Raw genomic sequence first — 18,652 nt, 5'->3', positions numbered from 1 at the left:
TGACGGTATTGCGACGGTTTGGCAACAGAATAAACTCCGTCCGTAATCCGTTACACAATACCGACGGTTTACCGACGGAAAACAACAAATTCGTAATTCGGTCGCTATTTCGTTGGTAAATACTTTTTATTATTATTTATAAACTGTGGGGCATTTTGGTAAATCTACAAATAGAAGGCTGTGTAAGGGGTTGCATATCGGCTTAAGGCCATCTCCATTGGTAGTTTAATGGGGAGTTGAATGGGGAGTTTAATCCCATTAAACTCAAAATCCCCATTGCGGGTTAATGACATGACACTCAATAGAACGGAGAGTTCAATCCCCATTGAACTCTACACTCTCTCTCCTCACACAAATGATGTGTCAATCCATTAAATTGTATTGATTGCGGGTTAATGACATGACACTCAATAGAATGGAGAGTTCAATCCACATTGAACTCTACACTCTCTCTCCTCACACACATACATAAATGATGTGTCAATCGATTAAATTGTATTGAGTTTAATGGAGGGTAGATTTTAATAGGTAAAATGATATTCCTTAAATCCATTGAACTCATTTCAGTTGAAAATCGAGTTCAAGGAGATGGCCACCATCATTTGAAGAACGACATAACCCTAGCCGCCGTCGCCGGAGGTTGTGTTTCACCTTCGCCGGAACCAAGAACCCTGATGCCGTCGCTCACTGACGTCCATTGCACCGTCAATACTCCGCCAACGCTCGACTAAGTGATTGCCTCATCCGCCTCCTATTCGACGTTTCGTTGCACCAAAGCCACCGTCTGCCGCCGACGATTGCTTCCGTTTCACCGACATTTACCTCCGACAATAGTCAATCTTACCGACATTCATCAATTACAGGTTTTTTTCATTACTTGAATATTTAGGTCATGTTTACTATAGTTCGTAATCGTATCATTCATATGAGTTGCTCTAGATCTTCAAATAAAGTATAATTACCCGTAATTCCTTATGAAAAATAGAAAGATTTTGTTATCAATGTTGGGGTGCAAAGTTCTTCATGTATGACTTTGTAATGGTTTGACTCTTGTAGACCCACTTGCATGTGGTGCCTTAGCCTTTAGACACATGTGTTAGTGAGAGTAAGAAAGAGACATGTAAACACCTCTATAAATAGTGGGTTCATACCACTTGTAGAGGTGTGCTTGAGAGGTGTAAAGTTTGAGTGTGTGAGTGTGTGTTATTTATGTAGATGTAGATCTATGTCCCTTTTTGTAACACAATACATATTCAATACATCTCTTGAACACCCAAATCACCATGTTCATTGTGCAAACTTTAATTCCGCATGCCAAACCATGTTATTTGTCACTACAATTGGTATCAGAGCGGGTCTTCAAGATCAAGGTGATATTTGAAGAACGATTCTCGGTTTGGCTAATATTGTCGCAATTTGAACAATTTTGGTGAGTCTCTCTCTATGATCTCTCGTAATATTTGAATTCGTGCGTTGCGTTCTTGGTTTATGATCGTTTGATTCGTTGGATCAAATTTTTCTTGAAAAACCCCATTGATGATCCAATAATTTTTTTAAGATCAAATTCAACCAAAAATAAAATCAAAATTCATTTACTGTTCATATTTTAATCAAGATTCAAGCCCAATACATTGTTCGATTGTGATCCAAAAGAATGGATTTGGTACTGTTCACTTCATTGAGCCCATTTCAGATTGAATTAGCCCAAAATCTTTTGAGTTTATTACTGTTCATCGATTGTATTTGGAGTTCAATTCATATTTGTTTTGACCCGATATCATTTGCCTGTTGGTCAGTCGATTTGTACGTATGCTTTACTTAGTTGTACGATCAGTTCCAGATATCTGATTTCTTCATCGTTTGATCTTTAATCGTCCGTTCTATATTCGGTTGTTCTTCATTCTTATTTTTTCTTGATTGAATCGAAAACTCGATATGGATCGAGTTCGGAATCGACTTTTACTTTGTTGATCATCGATTGAATACAAGTCGTATTTGATTCAAAATTGTATTTGATGATTGTTCGATTTTGACTAGTTCTTAAGATCGATGTCTGTATATCGATTTTTGATTGTCGATTGTTTTGAAATCGATAAAGTTTTTTTTAACTCGAAAATGGAACTCAATTTCATGAATGAATTGAGTATTTGTATTTGATATTCGATGATGATGATGAACAACTCAAGAACAGATATGACTGGTGAATGAAAAGTCAAAGATAAGATGGGAAAGTCAAAATTGATGTTCTTATGAAATCAATACTAGAATCGATTAAAATGGAAGATTTCTTTGTGATTTCGGAAGTTGTTGTTTGATGGGTATCGATTGGGAACGAATCAAATGGTGAAAAACTTCGATTTTTGAAAAAGTGAAAGTTGCAGTCGATTGATGAACAGATGGGTTTTGGTTTTGATAAGACGATTTGGTTTAAGACATGAAGGACTATTGCTTGTTGGTTTGAAATCGTGATCTGATTGTTTGTATGGGAAGATGATTTCGATCGTTGATGAACGAAGGGCTCTCGCATGGTTATGAACTGGGAAGCAAGGTCTGTTAATGGATATGTGATAATCGAATGATTGATCTCGTTTGTTCATTGGCATCAACTGGAAAAGCGAAGCCTGTTTGGACTTTGATGAAATCGATTTGGACGATAGGGCTTTACATGGTTAATGAACGAAGAGTTATCGATCGATTTCTTCGAAAATTTGGGTTTGATGATCTGTAAAACGAAAATTTGATTTTGGAATTGGGGCGTATTGTTCGAACATTTGGAGTCGATGGGTGATGATAGAACGAACGAATTTTTTTTTCGTTTTGTGGTATTTTTGGATGTCGACGAGTTTTTGGATGTTTGGGTTGAACTGAGAAACGAACGAAAAATGATCGACTATGATTTGGTGAGTAAGATTCGAAGGGAACAGATGGGTGAATGTACGAAGGGTTCCTGTGTATTGGATTGATGAATTGGAGAAGAACTGTAAGGAACGAAGGGTGATCTGAATGTACGAAGGGTTACTGTTCATTACTGTTCATATATAAGGCTTCGAATGCTTCGCATTCATGTGTTTGGGAAAATTTTTGGGAAGAGGAGAGAAAATCAAAAATTCGTGCGTTTGGGTGAAAAAATTTCGTGTGTTTGGTGCCTGAGCTTTCGTACGAAGCGTTGCCTGAGAGTTTCGTGCGTTACCTGTATACTCAATTTGGGAAGAAGAAAACAAACTCAATTTCGAATTGGGTCCCTAATCTTTTAACAAAGTGACACAAATGGTCCAACTTCGAATGTTGGGGAAGAGCTTCGTATGATCGATAAAATTTTCGCATGATTGGCTCAAAAAGCAAAATTTTCGAAAATCACCCCTGAAATTTCGAATGGTTGTCAATTGGGAAAAGGCTTCGAATGTTTTGCAAAAAGCTTCGAACATTTTGATCAAAAAGCAGAATTTTCGAATTCAGCCCCTGAAATTTCGAATGTTTGACACTTTTCACCCAAATTCGAAAATTTTGAAGTTTCGAATGTTTGACACTTTTCACCCAAATTCGAAAATTTTGAAGTTTCAAATGTTTGACACTTTTCACCCAAATTCGAAAATTTTGAAGTTTCGAATGTTTGACACTTTTCACCCAAATTCGAAATTTTTTTTTGGAGCTTCGAATATTTTGGGGATTCTTCGTATGTTTGGTGCAAATGTATTGAGCATATAGTTCACATCGAATTGGGGGATGTGGTTTGACTTCGGAACTCAAAGATTATGAATCTTGTTCTGCATAGCTTCTGAGCATATCAAATTTGAACTTAAAAACGTGGTTTCTTGATAAAATATGAACAGGCGTACGACAGATTAAACATTCTAGGACTAATGACATCACGAGCGATGGGGAGAAGACTCCATCATGGAGATGTCGGTGGTAAAGAAAACATGAGCATTTAATAGGTGCAGGTTTGGATGAACTACATGAACCTTTACTTGTGAATAACGATGACAACAAGCCTAACCAGTTAAAGGTGCTTTCATGATTCCATCTTCCCAATTTCCTTTTCATCACAATATAGACTATGATATTATCATGGGTATCTAATCCTTGTGTTTTAGGTACAAAAGTATGAAGATGTTTTGTATGATGAAAAAAGAAAAGAAAACCTCCACTGGGCATTTCTATTCTCTAATATAATTTCAGAATGAGGACAATGGTTAGGTATGACTTGTTACTTAAAGAATCTCTCTTATTTTTTTTTTTGTAATGTTAAGTTTTAATTGATGAGAAATTCCATTTTGTTTCTTGTAGCAAGAGTTTTACTTGGATCCGGATCATTTATTGCACAGATTTTGACTTTGCCTTCAACATCTGGAAGTGGACCAACAAAGAAGTTTCTTCCACCGTTACTTACTCCATTACAGGTATGAACTTTGACATAAGATAAAATATAGAATTCTAAATATGAAAATATATTAGAATACTCAAATTACCAATATTATCGATGCTTGCTTTACTATACTTACAACTTGATAATATCACATTCACTAGTAATATTTTTCAACTTAAAATGGTGATATGGTTGGCCATGGGCTTTGGCTTCAGGCTAGCTTCGAGTGTCTGAGGCTCAACTGTTTTTTATAGGGAATACTACACACCTTTTGTACTTTATTCCTATTTCTACACACTCTCTAAACTTGGTGTAAATCAGCCTATGGAATTGAGTCCGTTCTGGTATTTGCAATTCCATAACCGGATAAATTCATATTCTAAAATCGTAAACATGGAAAATGCCATTCTGAAAATATTTGATGCCCAACAAAAGTGTCAATTACCTAGTAAACGACAAACTAGAAGTCTATTTTCTTGTAAACATAAATATAGCATGGAACAATTAAAATATCAATACTTATTAGTTATTAACTCTTTACACAGGTGAGGCTTTTTGATTTTGAACCTTCAATTTAAGATAATGTATTAGTATTTATATTACTTTTACAATAATGTATAAAACAGTAAATTACATTTTTGGTCCTCGTTTGAGGTCCTCCCTGTTATTAAAAGCAAGTCCTTCATGTTGTTATAGCATTGTTATTATTATTAGTATTATGATGATTGATTAATAAAAAGAGCTGCATATAAATGATTTTTTAATGGAAAAAAAACAAAGAAATTGCATCGCTTCTAATCACAAATAAATGATTCCATTTAATTAATGGATAATTAGCATGAATTAGTAGTAGATATGTCACAAATATTTATTCAAGAGGTATTTTCTTTATTGATGCTCTGCTGTGATTGTTTGTTGTATAGGATGCAGTTGGGAAGAGATGCAAAGTTGTCCCTGGTGGCTGTTTGGTGTTCTTCCCCAGTTATAAACATATGGACAAATTATGCAGTCGTTGGTCTGAATTCTGAAATAGGTCAATGGACTCGCCTAAATGCACATAAACCCGTTTTTGTTGGTGAGGTTATGTTGTTGATAAAAGTGTGTCATGCTTAAAGGAAATGATGGGATATTTGTTATTTTTGTGTTATATTTATGTTTGGTTTATATATATATTTGTCTAATATTACTAATTTCCAGGCTGATACTACTGGTGAAGAAGTATCCTTTGAAGATCTTGGAGGTGCAAATGTCCATAATTAGGTGTTTCAGACTATCTTGCTCATGCTAGAGCAAATGTCCATAAATACCAACTTACTTTACTCTCACTACCAATATTGTCAACATACGTTACTGTTTAATGATAATCCATATTCTTATAATAATAATAATTAGCAATTTAGCATCCTCATCAATCTCTCAATGCTACTGTAATACACCAAATTATGTACATGTCCTATATCTTAGCCAACTTTATTTAATCCATGTTTTCATCTTCAATTGTTTCTAGTTTCATGTTAAGCTTCTTATATGCATCACCCTTTGTTGCAGGTTAGCTATTGGTTCATCTTTGTTTAAGCAGTGGATTGATTATAAAGAACATTCAAAGTGAAAAAGGACTCCTTATGGATGGATTTTTGTTTCTAAAACAAGTCCTTATTCAGGTATTATCTTCAAGCTTCTTGTTCACAGAGGGGAGTGAGCGTTAGGGTTTGTTGTTGGAGACGTTGTAGTCTCTTTATGGACTAGATAATAATAAAATAATATGAATGGACTAAAATACCCTCACGTGAGGGGGGGGGGGGGGGCATGGGGAAATTAACGAACGGGAGTATGGTAACAGCTGTTAAGTCATCCATTGGACCAAACTCGCAACAAAAACAAAAACAAACTATTGGACCACCTTTGCGAGTTTTGACAGACGACAGGGACCATTCTTGCAATTTTGTCAATACATTAATTAATCAACTTGATACAATTAACTAAACAAGTACAAAATGCTAGCCCGACATTTATTTGAAATTACATGCCTTCAACGAAAAAAAGAAAAAAAAAAAACACAAGTAATTGAAGATGCAATCCCCCATAAATATATTTTATTTTTTATTTGCTGTGTTTCATAATAATCACACACATGCTGCACCAAACAGAATCATTCATTTCCATGCAGAGATGACATGGCGACAAGACCCAACTTCTGGAGATTCAATTTGACAACAGTATCTGTGAACATTTTTGTATCCTCCACTGTGTTCCCGGCAGGTATATCGACGATGTATGATTCCAAAACAATGGTGTAAACCTTTTCGTCTTTCTTGAATTCATTAACAGAAGTAACAGAAAGATAGTTATTCAATCGATGCTCACCACCTACTACTCTGAAACTCAAAATATGCTTCTCGTCATCCAGAATCTCAAGTCTCTCGGTGCTGGTGGAGGCTGGAAGGCCGGAGATGACAGTCACCTCGCGCATGCTGCCAACACCACCATCCCCAAACATGTTGCAGCTCTTAATGAAATGTTTGTATCTCTGTGGGTTGTCAAAACGGCGCACCAGCGGCCAAACTACGTCGCTAGGAGCGTCGATGCGCTGGGTGATGAGGGAGGTGCATGTGTTTGGTATTTTGTCGAACATGTGGTATGCATTGATTAAGAGTTGAAGCTCCGAGTATTCATCCGGGGTGAGTCCTTGTGGAATTGAACTTCCTTCCATTTTCAGAGGGAAACTCATAATAAATCTAACCCTTGATTTTCAATGGATGTCATTAATCATCAAAGTTTTGAATGCAGAAGAAGATCACGAGGAAAAGGGTCGTGTGGGTACAAAAAGCAAGGTTGGTAATGGAGTTCTTGTGACTTCTGAAAAGGAGTGGAGAAAAGGCTATGGACAACAATGGAGGTGAACGTGTGTGTGCTTGCTTTTTAAATGCACAAAGTTTACCATCAAACTCAAGTTTGTCTTGTAAAAAGAAAAATAATGTGATATGAAAAACGTATATATAAAAATCATTTATATTAACGAATTTTAATTATTATTTTTATTATTTTTTTGAACGATAAATTTTAATTATTTTTTTTATTATTTTACTCTAATCCTAAACTATTTCTAAATCCACCTATGTCTCATACCATATTTGAATCATCAATCTAAAACAGTAAAGCACATCTGATATCGGCCCTATGGAGTAAAGGGAAGTGCATATCTGGAGTGTTTGGCCGATAAATAAAGGCTTTGCAGCAAGCGGAGTTGTACCGAAATTGAATTTTCCGTGCATACGAGAAAAGAGTCCAGCCGAGCATATATGTTTGCTAGTTTCTTGATCCCGGAAATCTTGTACTCAGAATCATCAATCTAAAACAGGAAAAGCACATTTGATACTGCTCTCATAATCTACATCAATATCTCTTAAATGCTAGATTATTTAAAGGGAGAGACACATTTTTGTAACACATTAATTTTAGTCCAGATAGAACGATCAAATTTTAAAGTTTTTATTATCCAATATAAAAATATAAGGTATAAAATATTGATTTGGCAATGAAATCACATCCCATTGGTAATTAAATAATGTTATAAGGGAAATATAAAGCCTTAATGTTTTAGGCTTCATAGTTTAGTTTTTATCCTTTTTTTAATCAATTAAGTTTCAAAAACAGGAAAATATATTCATTTTGATCATTTTATCCGGTCAACATGTTATTTAATTTTCAAAAATTACACTTTTGGCCTAAATTTTAAATTTTATTACAAATTGTCCCAAAATTACACTTTTTGCCCATATTTTCAATTTTATCACAAATTTGGTCTAAAATTTATACTTTTGGCATAGATTTAAAAAATTTGTTACAAATTCATCATAAATTTAGTTTTTTTACATCTTTGCTTTTTTCAAAATTTTGTTTCGAATATGTTTTTTTAAATCTTTTTTTTTCAAAATCATATTTATACAAAAAAAACATATTTTCACATAAAAAACATTATTTACATCTTTATGGATTTATTAAGTGCATAAATATATATAAATTAAATTAATTATATATATTAGAAAAATATAGATCAATACATATCGATTGAAGGCAAACGGGCAACAAGCTGCGCCGCTAGCCCTTTTCTAGATGGCAAAACCAATTCTTTTGAAAACAACATTTGTTGATGTAGGAGATATGACATTAGAATGCATGATCCGTTGGACTCTGTTGAGGAGCTCCACCGCCTCTGGTGCGAGAAAACCAAATATTAAATCCATTTTATTATAAAAAAATGTATACAAATACATATTTTATAAAAAAGAAACATACAAACACCTATTTTTATAATAAATGCATTTGTATACAAACACATTTTTATAAAAAAGATGTATACAAACATGTTATTATAAAAATTGAATACAAACACGTTTTCATAAAGTAATCTATACAAACACCTATTTCACAATAAACATATATATATATATATATATATATATATATATATATATATATATATATATATATATATATATATGTGTGTGTGTGTGTGTGTGTTATATGCACAAAAATAGGTTTTTGTATATATATATTTTTTATAAAAACATATTTGTATACTTTTTTTTATAAACATCTATTTTATAATAAATATATTTGTATATAAACACATTTTTCATAACAAAAAAACATATACAAACACGTGTTTTATAAAAATATATACAAACACGTTTTTTATAAAAAAAAGTATAACACATATTTTTATGCATATAAATACATAAATATATACAAATACGTTTACTATGAAATATGTGTTTGTATATATATATATATATATATATATATATATATATATACTAGTTATGTTCAAGGCCCGTGCTAAGCACGGCCCATGAAAGGTAACTTGGGTATCTCCTTCAGCATTGTCTGAATCTATAAACAAATATAAGTACATTTCTTTTATGAATAAGGAATTCTAAGTATGTTGTTATTATCAGGAAACAACCAAATATGTTGCTATTATTAATAGGGGTGTGTATGTGGCGGTTTTGTTCGACTTTTAGCTAAAACCGAACCATAACCATTATAAGTGGTTGATGCATTTTAGTAGTCATTGAGTATTGGTTAATATTGGTTTTGGTTAACGGTTTTTGTCAGTTAATGGTTATGGTTAATGGTTAATATTGGTTAATCATAATGGTTAAAAATGAGATAAAAATAAAATATAATTTGCTATAAAAATTGAAAAAACATAAAGTACATTATTATAAAAAAAAGTGAATGATTTTGTGTTTATAACCTTATTAATATGATTATGATAGAAGATTAGGTATCCATTTAATTCCAAGAAATTATCCACTAAATTTTCAATTCCAAATATAATTACATACCATATATTTAATATTATATTACAGTATATTAAAAAAATTATTAATATTATTGCTTGGTTTTTTTTGGAAGAAACCCATAACCGAACCATATGTCTTTGGTTAATAAAAAATAGAAGCCGCGTCACTTTTTTTAGTAATGGTCGGTTAAATGGTTCGGTTATTTCAGTTAATTTGGTTTTCGTTTGGTTTTTTGGTTAATATGCTCACCCCTAATTATTGTTAAGAAAATGAAAATACATTGTTATTATTATGGCTAATGAAAGTTTAAAATCTATTTCTATGTCATGCAATTTCGTATTTGTTCTTATTGCTCGGTGAAGACAACATGTCAGACAACATCAGGCTTGTCCACGGCTCCTATGTTCACTACATAATTGCCACTTACATAAATATTATTTGTCATTTTTAAATTGTTGCTATCAAGAAAAAAAATACAAGTGTGTTGCTATTATGGTTATAAAGTTCTAAGTATGATGCAATTAAGGATCCTTTTTAAAACACATTGTTTATTTGGTAGAAATGGTAAAGTTTACTGATAAAAGGCATTATCCCCCCTTCATCTTTCAAACAACATTAAGCATATCCACACACATATAATGCTCAACATGCATAATGTGTATGTGGTAGTGTGTGTTTCACTCATAAGCCCCAAATAATTTTTGAGTAACTGGATACATGAGACTACATACTGTCTTCTGACAGCTTCACATAGCCTCAATATGTGACTTACATTTTTAACAACCTGTGACAATGAATCCGAATGAAAGTGAGGCAATTTTTGTAGGATCTGTAATCTTAAAAAAAAGGAATAAATATCATACCATTTCACTAAATGAAATTATCAATATTGTGTAAATTCAAGAGCATGAACGGCATATTTGTATACCACACAAATTAATTTAGAGAAAAACAAAATCATTTATGTTTATGCAAGATAGACATGTAGAATTCAGGTAAAGGTACTAAATATCGAACTATCATTGATTGATTCCCTTGTAGTGAGAAGGGAATGGTATGATCAATAAGTTTTTTTATTAATAAAGGCATCATAAATTAAGATCTCTTACCAGGAAACTTAATAGAAATTTTCATCACCAAACCTAACAAATCCATACCATTTTGAACATGGTTACTTTTAAAATTTAAAACTGTAATTTAGATTATATATTATTATGAAAAAGGTCCATGTCATTAAGAATTGGATTAACTGAATGGGTTATATTGCAATTTCCATTTCTTTTGCTGATGGAATGAAAAACAAACACCCATGGAATGAAAGTTAACAACTTTGATAAACTATAAACTTCTTAGTGGGATCTGATGTGTCAACAATTGTCGGCATAATTATATTGCAAGAAGCCAATACACACTAAAATGAAGGAGGCAATATTGTATAGATGTTCTTACATCGAGTATTATTTCTTCTCCCTCTTTCATAGCCCCTCAAAATCTTCCAGCAATATTATGCTCACGGATGTCTTGAATCTTGTACAAATCAAGTGCAAATCAAAATTAAACTGAAAATAATCACTAATTTAATCGATCAAGAAAAAACAGGTGACTATTCGCTTGAAATTAATGCATACCCAAATCACAATAGAGATGGAAATGAAGAACCATGCTTCAAGAGAGAGAAAGGGTTAGAAAAGTGTAGTAGTGTGTAAAAAGACAATCTTCAAGTAAATATCGTACTCTTACCTTAATATGGTCACGATGACATAGACGTGAAATGGAAAGAGGAAAACCAACAAAAACAGCAGTAATCTTCTTCATTGACGTGCCCTTTTCGTCCGACATGGATTTCCCACATGAAGGGTCCTCAGAACCACCGTCATTACACAATCAAAATGATGAACATGTGGGTAAATAAGAGTGGAGAATCATCGATTTAATTATGCCTACAAAAATGAGAAAAGAGGGATCGTTATGATCCGGAAAGGATTTATGGGTGCCATAAAAGGAAGTCTATAATAAGGATGAGATAGCGGTGGAGAGAGTGTATCCGGGAAGCCTATTCACTTTCAAACTACACATAAAAACACCTCTGATTATTTCATGGATTCTTCATCTTCTTCAGAGGATATTAGAGAGAGGAAGACGATATGCGTGTGAGAAGGAGAAGGAAACGGACGAGGAGAAAGAAGCGGTTCTGGGATACTCCAGAACCGAAGATATGTGATGAGACGTAAATGAAATCGATAACCTACGACACTGATCAATCGATATGGCACAACACAAGGGATAATGAGGCAGTGTGAATCGGTTAGATATCCATTGCGTCGTTCAGAATATGTTGCGTGGTGACCTAAGAACCCTATAAAACTGATATTGGCGGTACGAGAAAAATAGGGCTTTTATATATATATATATATATATATATATATATATATATATATATATATATATATATACTAGATAAGTTTAAGGCTCCTGCTCAGCACGACCGATGGATACTTATTTGGGTATTTCTTTTATTGACAATACAATGTTATAAATGAGTGGGATTTCAATGTACAGTGCATGAATAAGAAAAAGAAAATGATAGTATAGTGTTATAATCAACAAATAAATGAAAGTCCATTGCGAATTCCTAATTGATATTTTCACTCTACGAACATGATTAATCATGAAATATCATCATTGATTTCTCTATTCAAGCCTTGAGCCACATGTTCCTTGGTTGCCAATCTTTATTGCTATTTCCACCTTTCGATTTGACATGACCTAAAAAATTAAGCACAAATTAGATGGATTTGGGCTGTAATAGCTTTTTTAGATCCTGCAACTGACAGAATGTACTTGGTGGCATAATGAAAAAAGAAAATTACCTTGTTCTTTAAATGTTTCTCCAACTAAGATAATTCCAACTCCTTGTGATGCTGCACACATAATTGAGGAAAGCACACATAATTGAGGAAAGCACCTGCCTTCATTGACTTGGTTTTTGATTCTCCTACGCTTGTTAAGGCAACTACATTACCTGTGTCAGATTAACATAACATAAATACGGAAGATTGAAGGTATGGATTAATTTGCTTTTTAGATAAAATGTAATTATTATAACTATTGTAAATTATTGTAACATATACAATGCGAAAAACCTTGTTTCTCCTGGTCTGGGTTTTTTAGGGTCAATGAATCAAACAATATTTAATGGTTGCTCACAACCCCCATATTTTAGAAATATAAAGTGGTAAATTGATTAACTATAATAATTTAGTAGTAAAATATGAATATATAATGAATGATAAAATTGTTTACTCTCATCGTGTAGATTCCATTAAGAGCTTTTATAGCTGTCACTTCGACATTTCTATTTAAGTATTTACCAAGCCCACGTCCTACAAGGTATAGTAAGCATATTAGACAAAAAACAACAGATCATCACTTTCATCAAGAATTATCCAAATAAAGCATAAATTTCTCAAGAATTTAAACATACATACTTCCAATTCTTTGAAAAATTATGATTTCATGCGAATCTCTTTTTAGTTTGGGTTCCACCAGTATCGTGCCTTGTACTCCATAGGATCCAAAATGAGTGATAAATAAACCAACATTTTTTCTAGCAAATCGCTCATTAATTTTTAAGGAGCATCAACCAACGGCCACATAAACGGAATAGAAGGCATCAAACAACAAAGAGGGAACGACGTCTTCAAAATTCTTCAAAAAATACTTGGAAATCCATGACATTAAATCAACAAATATTAGGGTTTTCAAACGAAGACATTAAAATATTATTTAACATAAATAAATAAATAAATAAATAACATAAAAAATCGTATATAATTATGAATTTCTACCAAAATCAACATCAGAAAATGAAATTGCCAATCAATTTAGAGTTTAGGCAGTAAAACAAAAGTTGTTCTTATACCTTTGAAGTGCTGAAATTCCCAACCTTCCCGCATCCAATTTTTGCAATCATCTGAACTGTAAAAGGATGAAAGAAGGAGACGTAAATGGAAAAACAGAAAAGGGGATGGACAGGTAGTGGAAAACGAAGAGAAGGAAAGAAAGAGAGAGGAGGGGTGGGGGAAGGCATTTTTGATGAATGTGATGGTACCGAGAAACGGTGCATCGTTTTTGGAAGAAATGGAAGCGTTGGGAAACAGCGTGTATGTGAAGACGTGTGTTTTCACAAACCCATCTCACGCGCTCTACGCGCTATGAAAAAAACAGGGTTTTTATTAATAATGATATATATATATATATATATATATATATATATATATATATTTATTTATTTATTTATAAAAGCGTGTTTGTATATATTTTTATAAAAATACACGTTTGTATATATTTTTTTTATAAAAACGTGTTTGTATCAAAATACATTTGTTATATAATAGGTGTTGTTGTATTTCTTTTTTATAAAATACGTGTTTATATATATATATATATATATATATATATATATATATATATATATATATATATATATATATATATTAAAGGATAAGATTTATATATATTTATGCACTTAATAAATACCTAATTTTATAAATAGGTATTTCGCATACAAAAATGTTTTAAAATTTAGAAAATAGAAGGTTTTTTATGTGAAAATATGTTTTTTTTGTATAAATATGATTTTATAAAGAAAAAAAAAACATATTCGAAACAATATTTTGAAAAAAAAGATGTAAAAAAACTAAATTTACGATGAATTTATAACAAATGTTTGAAATCTAGGGCAAAAGTGTAAATTTTAGACCATATTTGTAATAAAATTTGAAATATGGGCTAAAAGTGTAAATTTTGGACAAAATTTGTAATAAAATTTAAAATCTTGCCCAAAAGTATAATTTTTAAAATTAGATGACCTGTTGACCGAGAAGAAGGGTCAAAATGAATATATTTTTCGGTTTTTAGGATTTAATTGACTAAAAAAAAGATAAGGACTAAGGGGCTGTTTGATAAACATCTGACCGAGTCGGGTCAGACGTATTTTGCTGACTCGTTCAGCTGATGTGTGTTTGTTAAACCAAATCTAGATAGCTGACTCGGTAAGAGGTATCTGAGTGAAAAAGCTGGGGAATTAGAGCTGACTGATAATCGTTCCAAATATTCCTTTGCCCTAAAGTTCCTTTCAGCGCCTCAAAAAAAAAACCTCTTCCTCCTCTTTCAACGACAACAACGATCTGAGCACCGAACGCAAGACACTGCTACGGTGCTACCCCTCCCTCTTTATTCTTCTTCCATCGTTATTTCTCTTCCATCGTGACCTACACAGCCACATACCTAAAAAAACACAGTTGAATATTGCCACATCGACATCTCCACATCGAGCCGCCATCTCGCCTGTCAGACATAAAATCATCAAACAGGTAAAAATATGATTTTTTTTCTTCTATTGCCTCATCGTTATTTCTCTTCCATCGTTATTTCTCTTCTATTGTTTTGTTAATGATTTTTGAAATCAGAAAATATGTATATATATAAGATATGAAACCAGAATCCAATCTTCTATTGTTCTTTTAATGATGTTATGAAATTTGAAGTTTTTTGTGTATAAGATATGAAATCAAAATACCTTTCTGTTCTAATATTATGAATTCTGAAACTGTATGTGAATGGGAAGTTCTTTTTTGTAGTTCTTTGTGTATAAGATCTGAACTTTGAAGTTCTTTGTGTATAAGATATGGAATTTGAAGTTCTTTTTTGTTTATAAGCTATAAAATAAAAAATTATGTGTTTTATTATGAAATAAAAATTCCAAATGTTGTGAAATTGTTTAGGTATATGTTGATACAATTGACCTTAATTGTTAGCTTCTTGTTTTTTGTGAATTGGAAGCATTTTCGGTGTTTATCTTCATCTTGATAAAAGTTATGACAAACTAGTTTAAATATTTATGTTTTAGGATGTTGGTTTATACCTTTGTCATGATTTGAATTACTTGAATATTGTTCTTGATCTTAATAAAAGTTATGATAAATTACTTTAAATATTAATGTTTTAGGATGTTGGTTTGGAACGAGAGTGAGAACAAAATGTTTCTTGATGCATGTATCCATGAACTAACCCCTAATGGTCGTGAGGGTTCTGGGCTTAAGGCAAGTTCTGGAAGACAGTACACGCAAAATTGATAAACGAACACGGTAAAGAGGTTGATCAGAAGCAAATGAGAAACCACTTTGACTACTACAAATCAAAATATGTTGCTTGGGTGAAACTGAAAAACAAAACCGACAATATATATGATCCTATAAAAAAATAAATTTAATCTGACCGATGAACAATGGAAGGAAGAAGGGAAGGTAATATTTTTTATTTAGTATGATTATTTTTATAACAAATACTAATATTTATAAAAATTGTAAACAATTGAACAAGTTCGTGTTGTCATTGAAAACTAAACCTTGCTGTTCCCTGATCTTTGCACCCAACTATTTGAAGGCTCGACCTCAACCGACTTTCAAAGTTGGGGGCCATCTTCTACACTCCCTCGTCCTGTAGAAGAGTTTAGTGCCCATGATTTTGATGATGATGTTCCAATGGAGACCTCAACACAACACGTAGGTGCAAGCGAAGAATCTTCGGGGCGTTCAAAAAATAAGGAAGTTGGTGGAAACAAAAGAGTTGGTGGAAAAAAAAGAGATGCAAGGGAATTAGAAGTTAAGGAGGAGATTGTCAAGCTTGCAAGGTCGTTAGTGGAAAAAAAATGAAAGAATTGAAAAAAGTGAAATGGATAAGGATGTTGATGCATGTATGGAGAAATTGAACAAAATACAATGGGGAGAAGAAGATGAAAGACACAAGACCACTATTTTGCTATTTTGTGAAAGTGTCGATGTTAGGAAAGTTTGGTTACGACTTTCACATACTAGTTGTGAGTCGTGGGTGATGGGTGCGGGTAGGAAGTATGATTACATTTGATGATGTTTACTAGTTTTTTGTTGCATAACTTTTTTTTTATTTTCATGACGTTTGGATGTTATGTTTGATGACTTTTATGGATGTTACTTTGGATGATATGTTATTGGATATTGAATATGACTTTTGCTATATTGGATGATATGTTATTGGATATTGAATATGACTTTTGTTATTTTGGATGATATGTTATTGGATATTGAATTTTTTGGTGCTAGTTTTTTTGGTGCATGATTTTTTTTTCACTGTAGCATGCTACCTAATTGTTTGTAACATGTCAAGTATGGTTTATGATGGTGAAGTTGTAGCTTTTCTTTTTCTTGTGATTTATTGGTTGAGGTTAAACGGGCGCAGGCTAATTAGAATTCATAGAATTAGAGATAACGATTCAAGCGGGTATATGTATACACAAGATTTGATGTACGGAGACCCTACACAATGTTACGATATGATGCGTCTTACACAAGAAGCATTTGCATTATTATGCAACCATTTTACCCAAAAGAATTGGTTGCAAGCTAGTTGGACAATAAGCATTGAAGAGAAGATGGCTATGTTCTTACATGTTATAGGACATAATGAACGTTTTCACGCGGTTAAGGGAAGATTTCATCACTCCACACAAACGATTCATCAATGTTTTCACGAGGTCCTAACTACAATGATGTGTTTTTCAAAAGAAATTATAGTACCACCAACTCCTAATCCAACAAGACATAACTCGGAACGACATAGACGGTTAAAAGAGATTTTTTCCGGAGCAATTGGTGCATTAGATGGAACACTTGTACATGCGGTGGTACCCATTGATCAACAAACTCATTATGGGGGAAGAGGAAAAGGAGAATGTTTTCAAAATGTAATAGGAATTTGTGATTTTAATATGATATTCACCTTTGTTTGGGCTGGATGGGAGGGTATAACACATGATTCAAGAGTTTTGAAAGAAGTTGCATTCAATTCGACTTCTGGATTTCCATTTCCTCCACCAGGTTTGTAATCTTTATATAACTTTTACTGTCTATCTTCTTTATATAATATGTGTCACACTCCTTTGCAGATAAATATTACCGTTGTGATGCCGCATATACAAACACTCGTGGGTTTATGGCTCCATACCGCAATACTAGGTATTGGTTAGCCGATTTTCGAAGAGGCAGACCTTTAAGTAGAGAAGAAAGGTTCAATTATGCTCATGCACAACTTAGAAATGTTATTGAGCGTGCTTATGGTGTATTGAAGGCGAGATTCCCAATGTTAAAACAAATGGCTCCTTATCCTTTTACAGTGCACAGAGACATAGTCATTGCTTGTGTCGCGGTCCATAATTTTATAAGGAAATACAATATAGAAGATGACTTGTTTACAAAATTTGAGGAGAACACTATGGTTACTCCTGACGTCCAAGGTGGGGGAATTGATAGAGAAAACATACAAGGCATAGAATGGGGTCCAGAAGCCATTCAATATATGTGTGTTTTGCGTGATCAGATTGCAAATCAACTACTTTCAACTACTTTACATTAGATTATTATGTTATTTTAAATTTCATTATGTTTTTATTTGGATATTAAATGATTTATGTTTAATTTACACTTTGTATGACAATTTTTATTTGGATTTTTAAATGACTTGTGTGTAATTTACATTTTGTATGACAATCTATTTGTTTTTATAATTATTCAGCAACTTCATCCATCACTATATATAACAACAGGGTAAAATGGTCATTTTTCATCAGTCAGCACATTCAGTCAGATATACAATCAAACAACATGATTTCTTACTCAGTCAGGATTTCTTACCCATACAGACCTTTCCCAGTCATCACTTTCTTAGTCAGCAACTATCAAACGAGGCTTAAATCGATTATGAGGTATAAACATAAGGACTTTTCAGTGAATTTCCTATGTCATAATGGTAAAATGTTGATGTTGTTTTAGGGGTTTCTTTGTTTATAGTTTTAGGTTATTGGGCCTCGTTAAAGGAACATGGTTTTGTGAAGCCTAATATGAAATGACGAGTGCAGAATTAGAATAAAAATCATGAATCA

At 32.6% G+C, this 18,652-nt stretch overlaps 1 protein-coding gene, 2 long non-coding RNA genes and 1 pseudogene across 4 annotated transcripts; 2 read left to right on the top strand and 2 right to left on the bottom strand.

Moving 5' to 3' along the window:
• Positions 1-599: 599 nt before the first annotated feature.
• On the top strand, positions 600-6,164 carry LOC145115469 (uncharacterized). 2 transcript variants are annotated; one of them, XR_013711580.1, is made up of 6 exons: positions 600-863; positions 3,831-4,006; positions 4,095-4,197; positions 4,288-4,400; positions 5,290-5,441; positions 5,564-6,164. It is a non-coding gene; the product is annotated as an uncharacterized LOC145115469 (long non-coding RNA). The 2 variants fall into 2 exon arrangements; XR_013711579.1 differs by having other exon boundaries at positions 5,290-6,164.
• A 111-nt stretch (positions 6,165-6,275) lies between these two features.
• Positions 6,276-7,147, bottom strand: LOC145115467 (abscisic acid receptor PYL2 pseudogene; annotated as a pseudogene).
• A 2,693-nt stretch (positions 7,148-9,840) lies between these two features.
• Positions 9,841-12,045, bottom strand: LOC145115468 (uncharacterized). The gene is made up of 4 exons (XR_013711578.1): positions 11,416-12,045; positions 11,304-11,338; positions 11,125-11,202; positions 9,841-10,459 (listed from the first exon to the last, which is right to left on the bottom strand). It is a non-coding gene; the product is annotated as an uncharacterized LOC145115468 (long non-coding RNA).
• Positions 12,046-16,882: 4,837 nt separating this feature from the next.
• Positions 16,883-18,126, top strand: LOC145111893 (uncharacterized). Its single transcript, XM_079048133.1, has 2 exons — positions 16,883-17,591; positions 17,660-18,126. Exons 1-2 carry the CDS (start codon positions 16,883-16,885, stop codon positions 18,124-18,126), a joined length of 1,176 nt encoding a protein of 391 aa, XP_078904259.1.
• Positions 18,127-18,652: the final 526 nt, after the last annotated feature.

Source organism: Lactuca virosa, chromosome 5 (assembly GCF_052849685.1).
Source record: "Lactuca virosa cultivar CGN04683 chromosome 5, Lactuca_virosa_CGN04683_v6, whole genome shotgun sequence".
In the NCBI taxonomy this organism is placed as follows: Eukaryota; Viridiplantae; Streptophyta; class Magnoliopsida; order Asterales; family Asteraceae; genus Lactuca; species Lactuca virosa.
The sequence above is the reverse complement of the archived record's forward strand: the minus strand, read 5'-3'. Positions and strand labels throughout refer to the sequence as shown.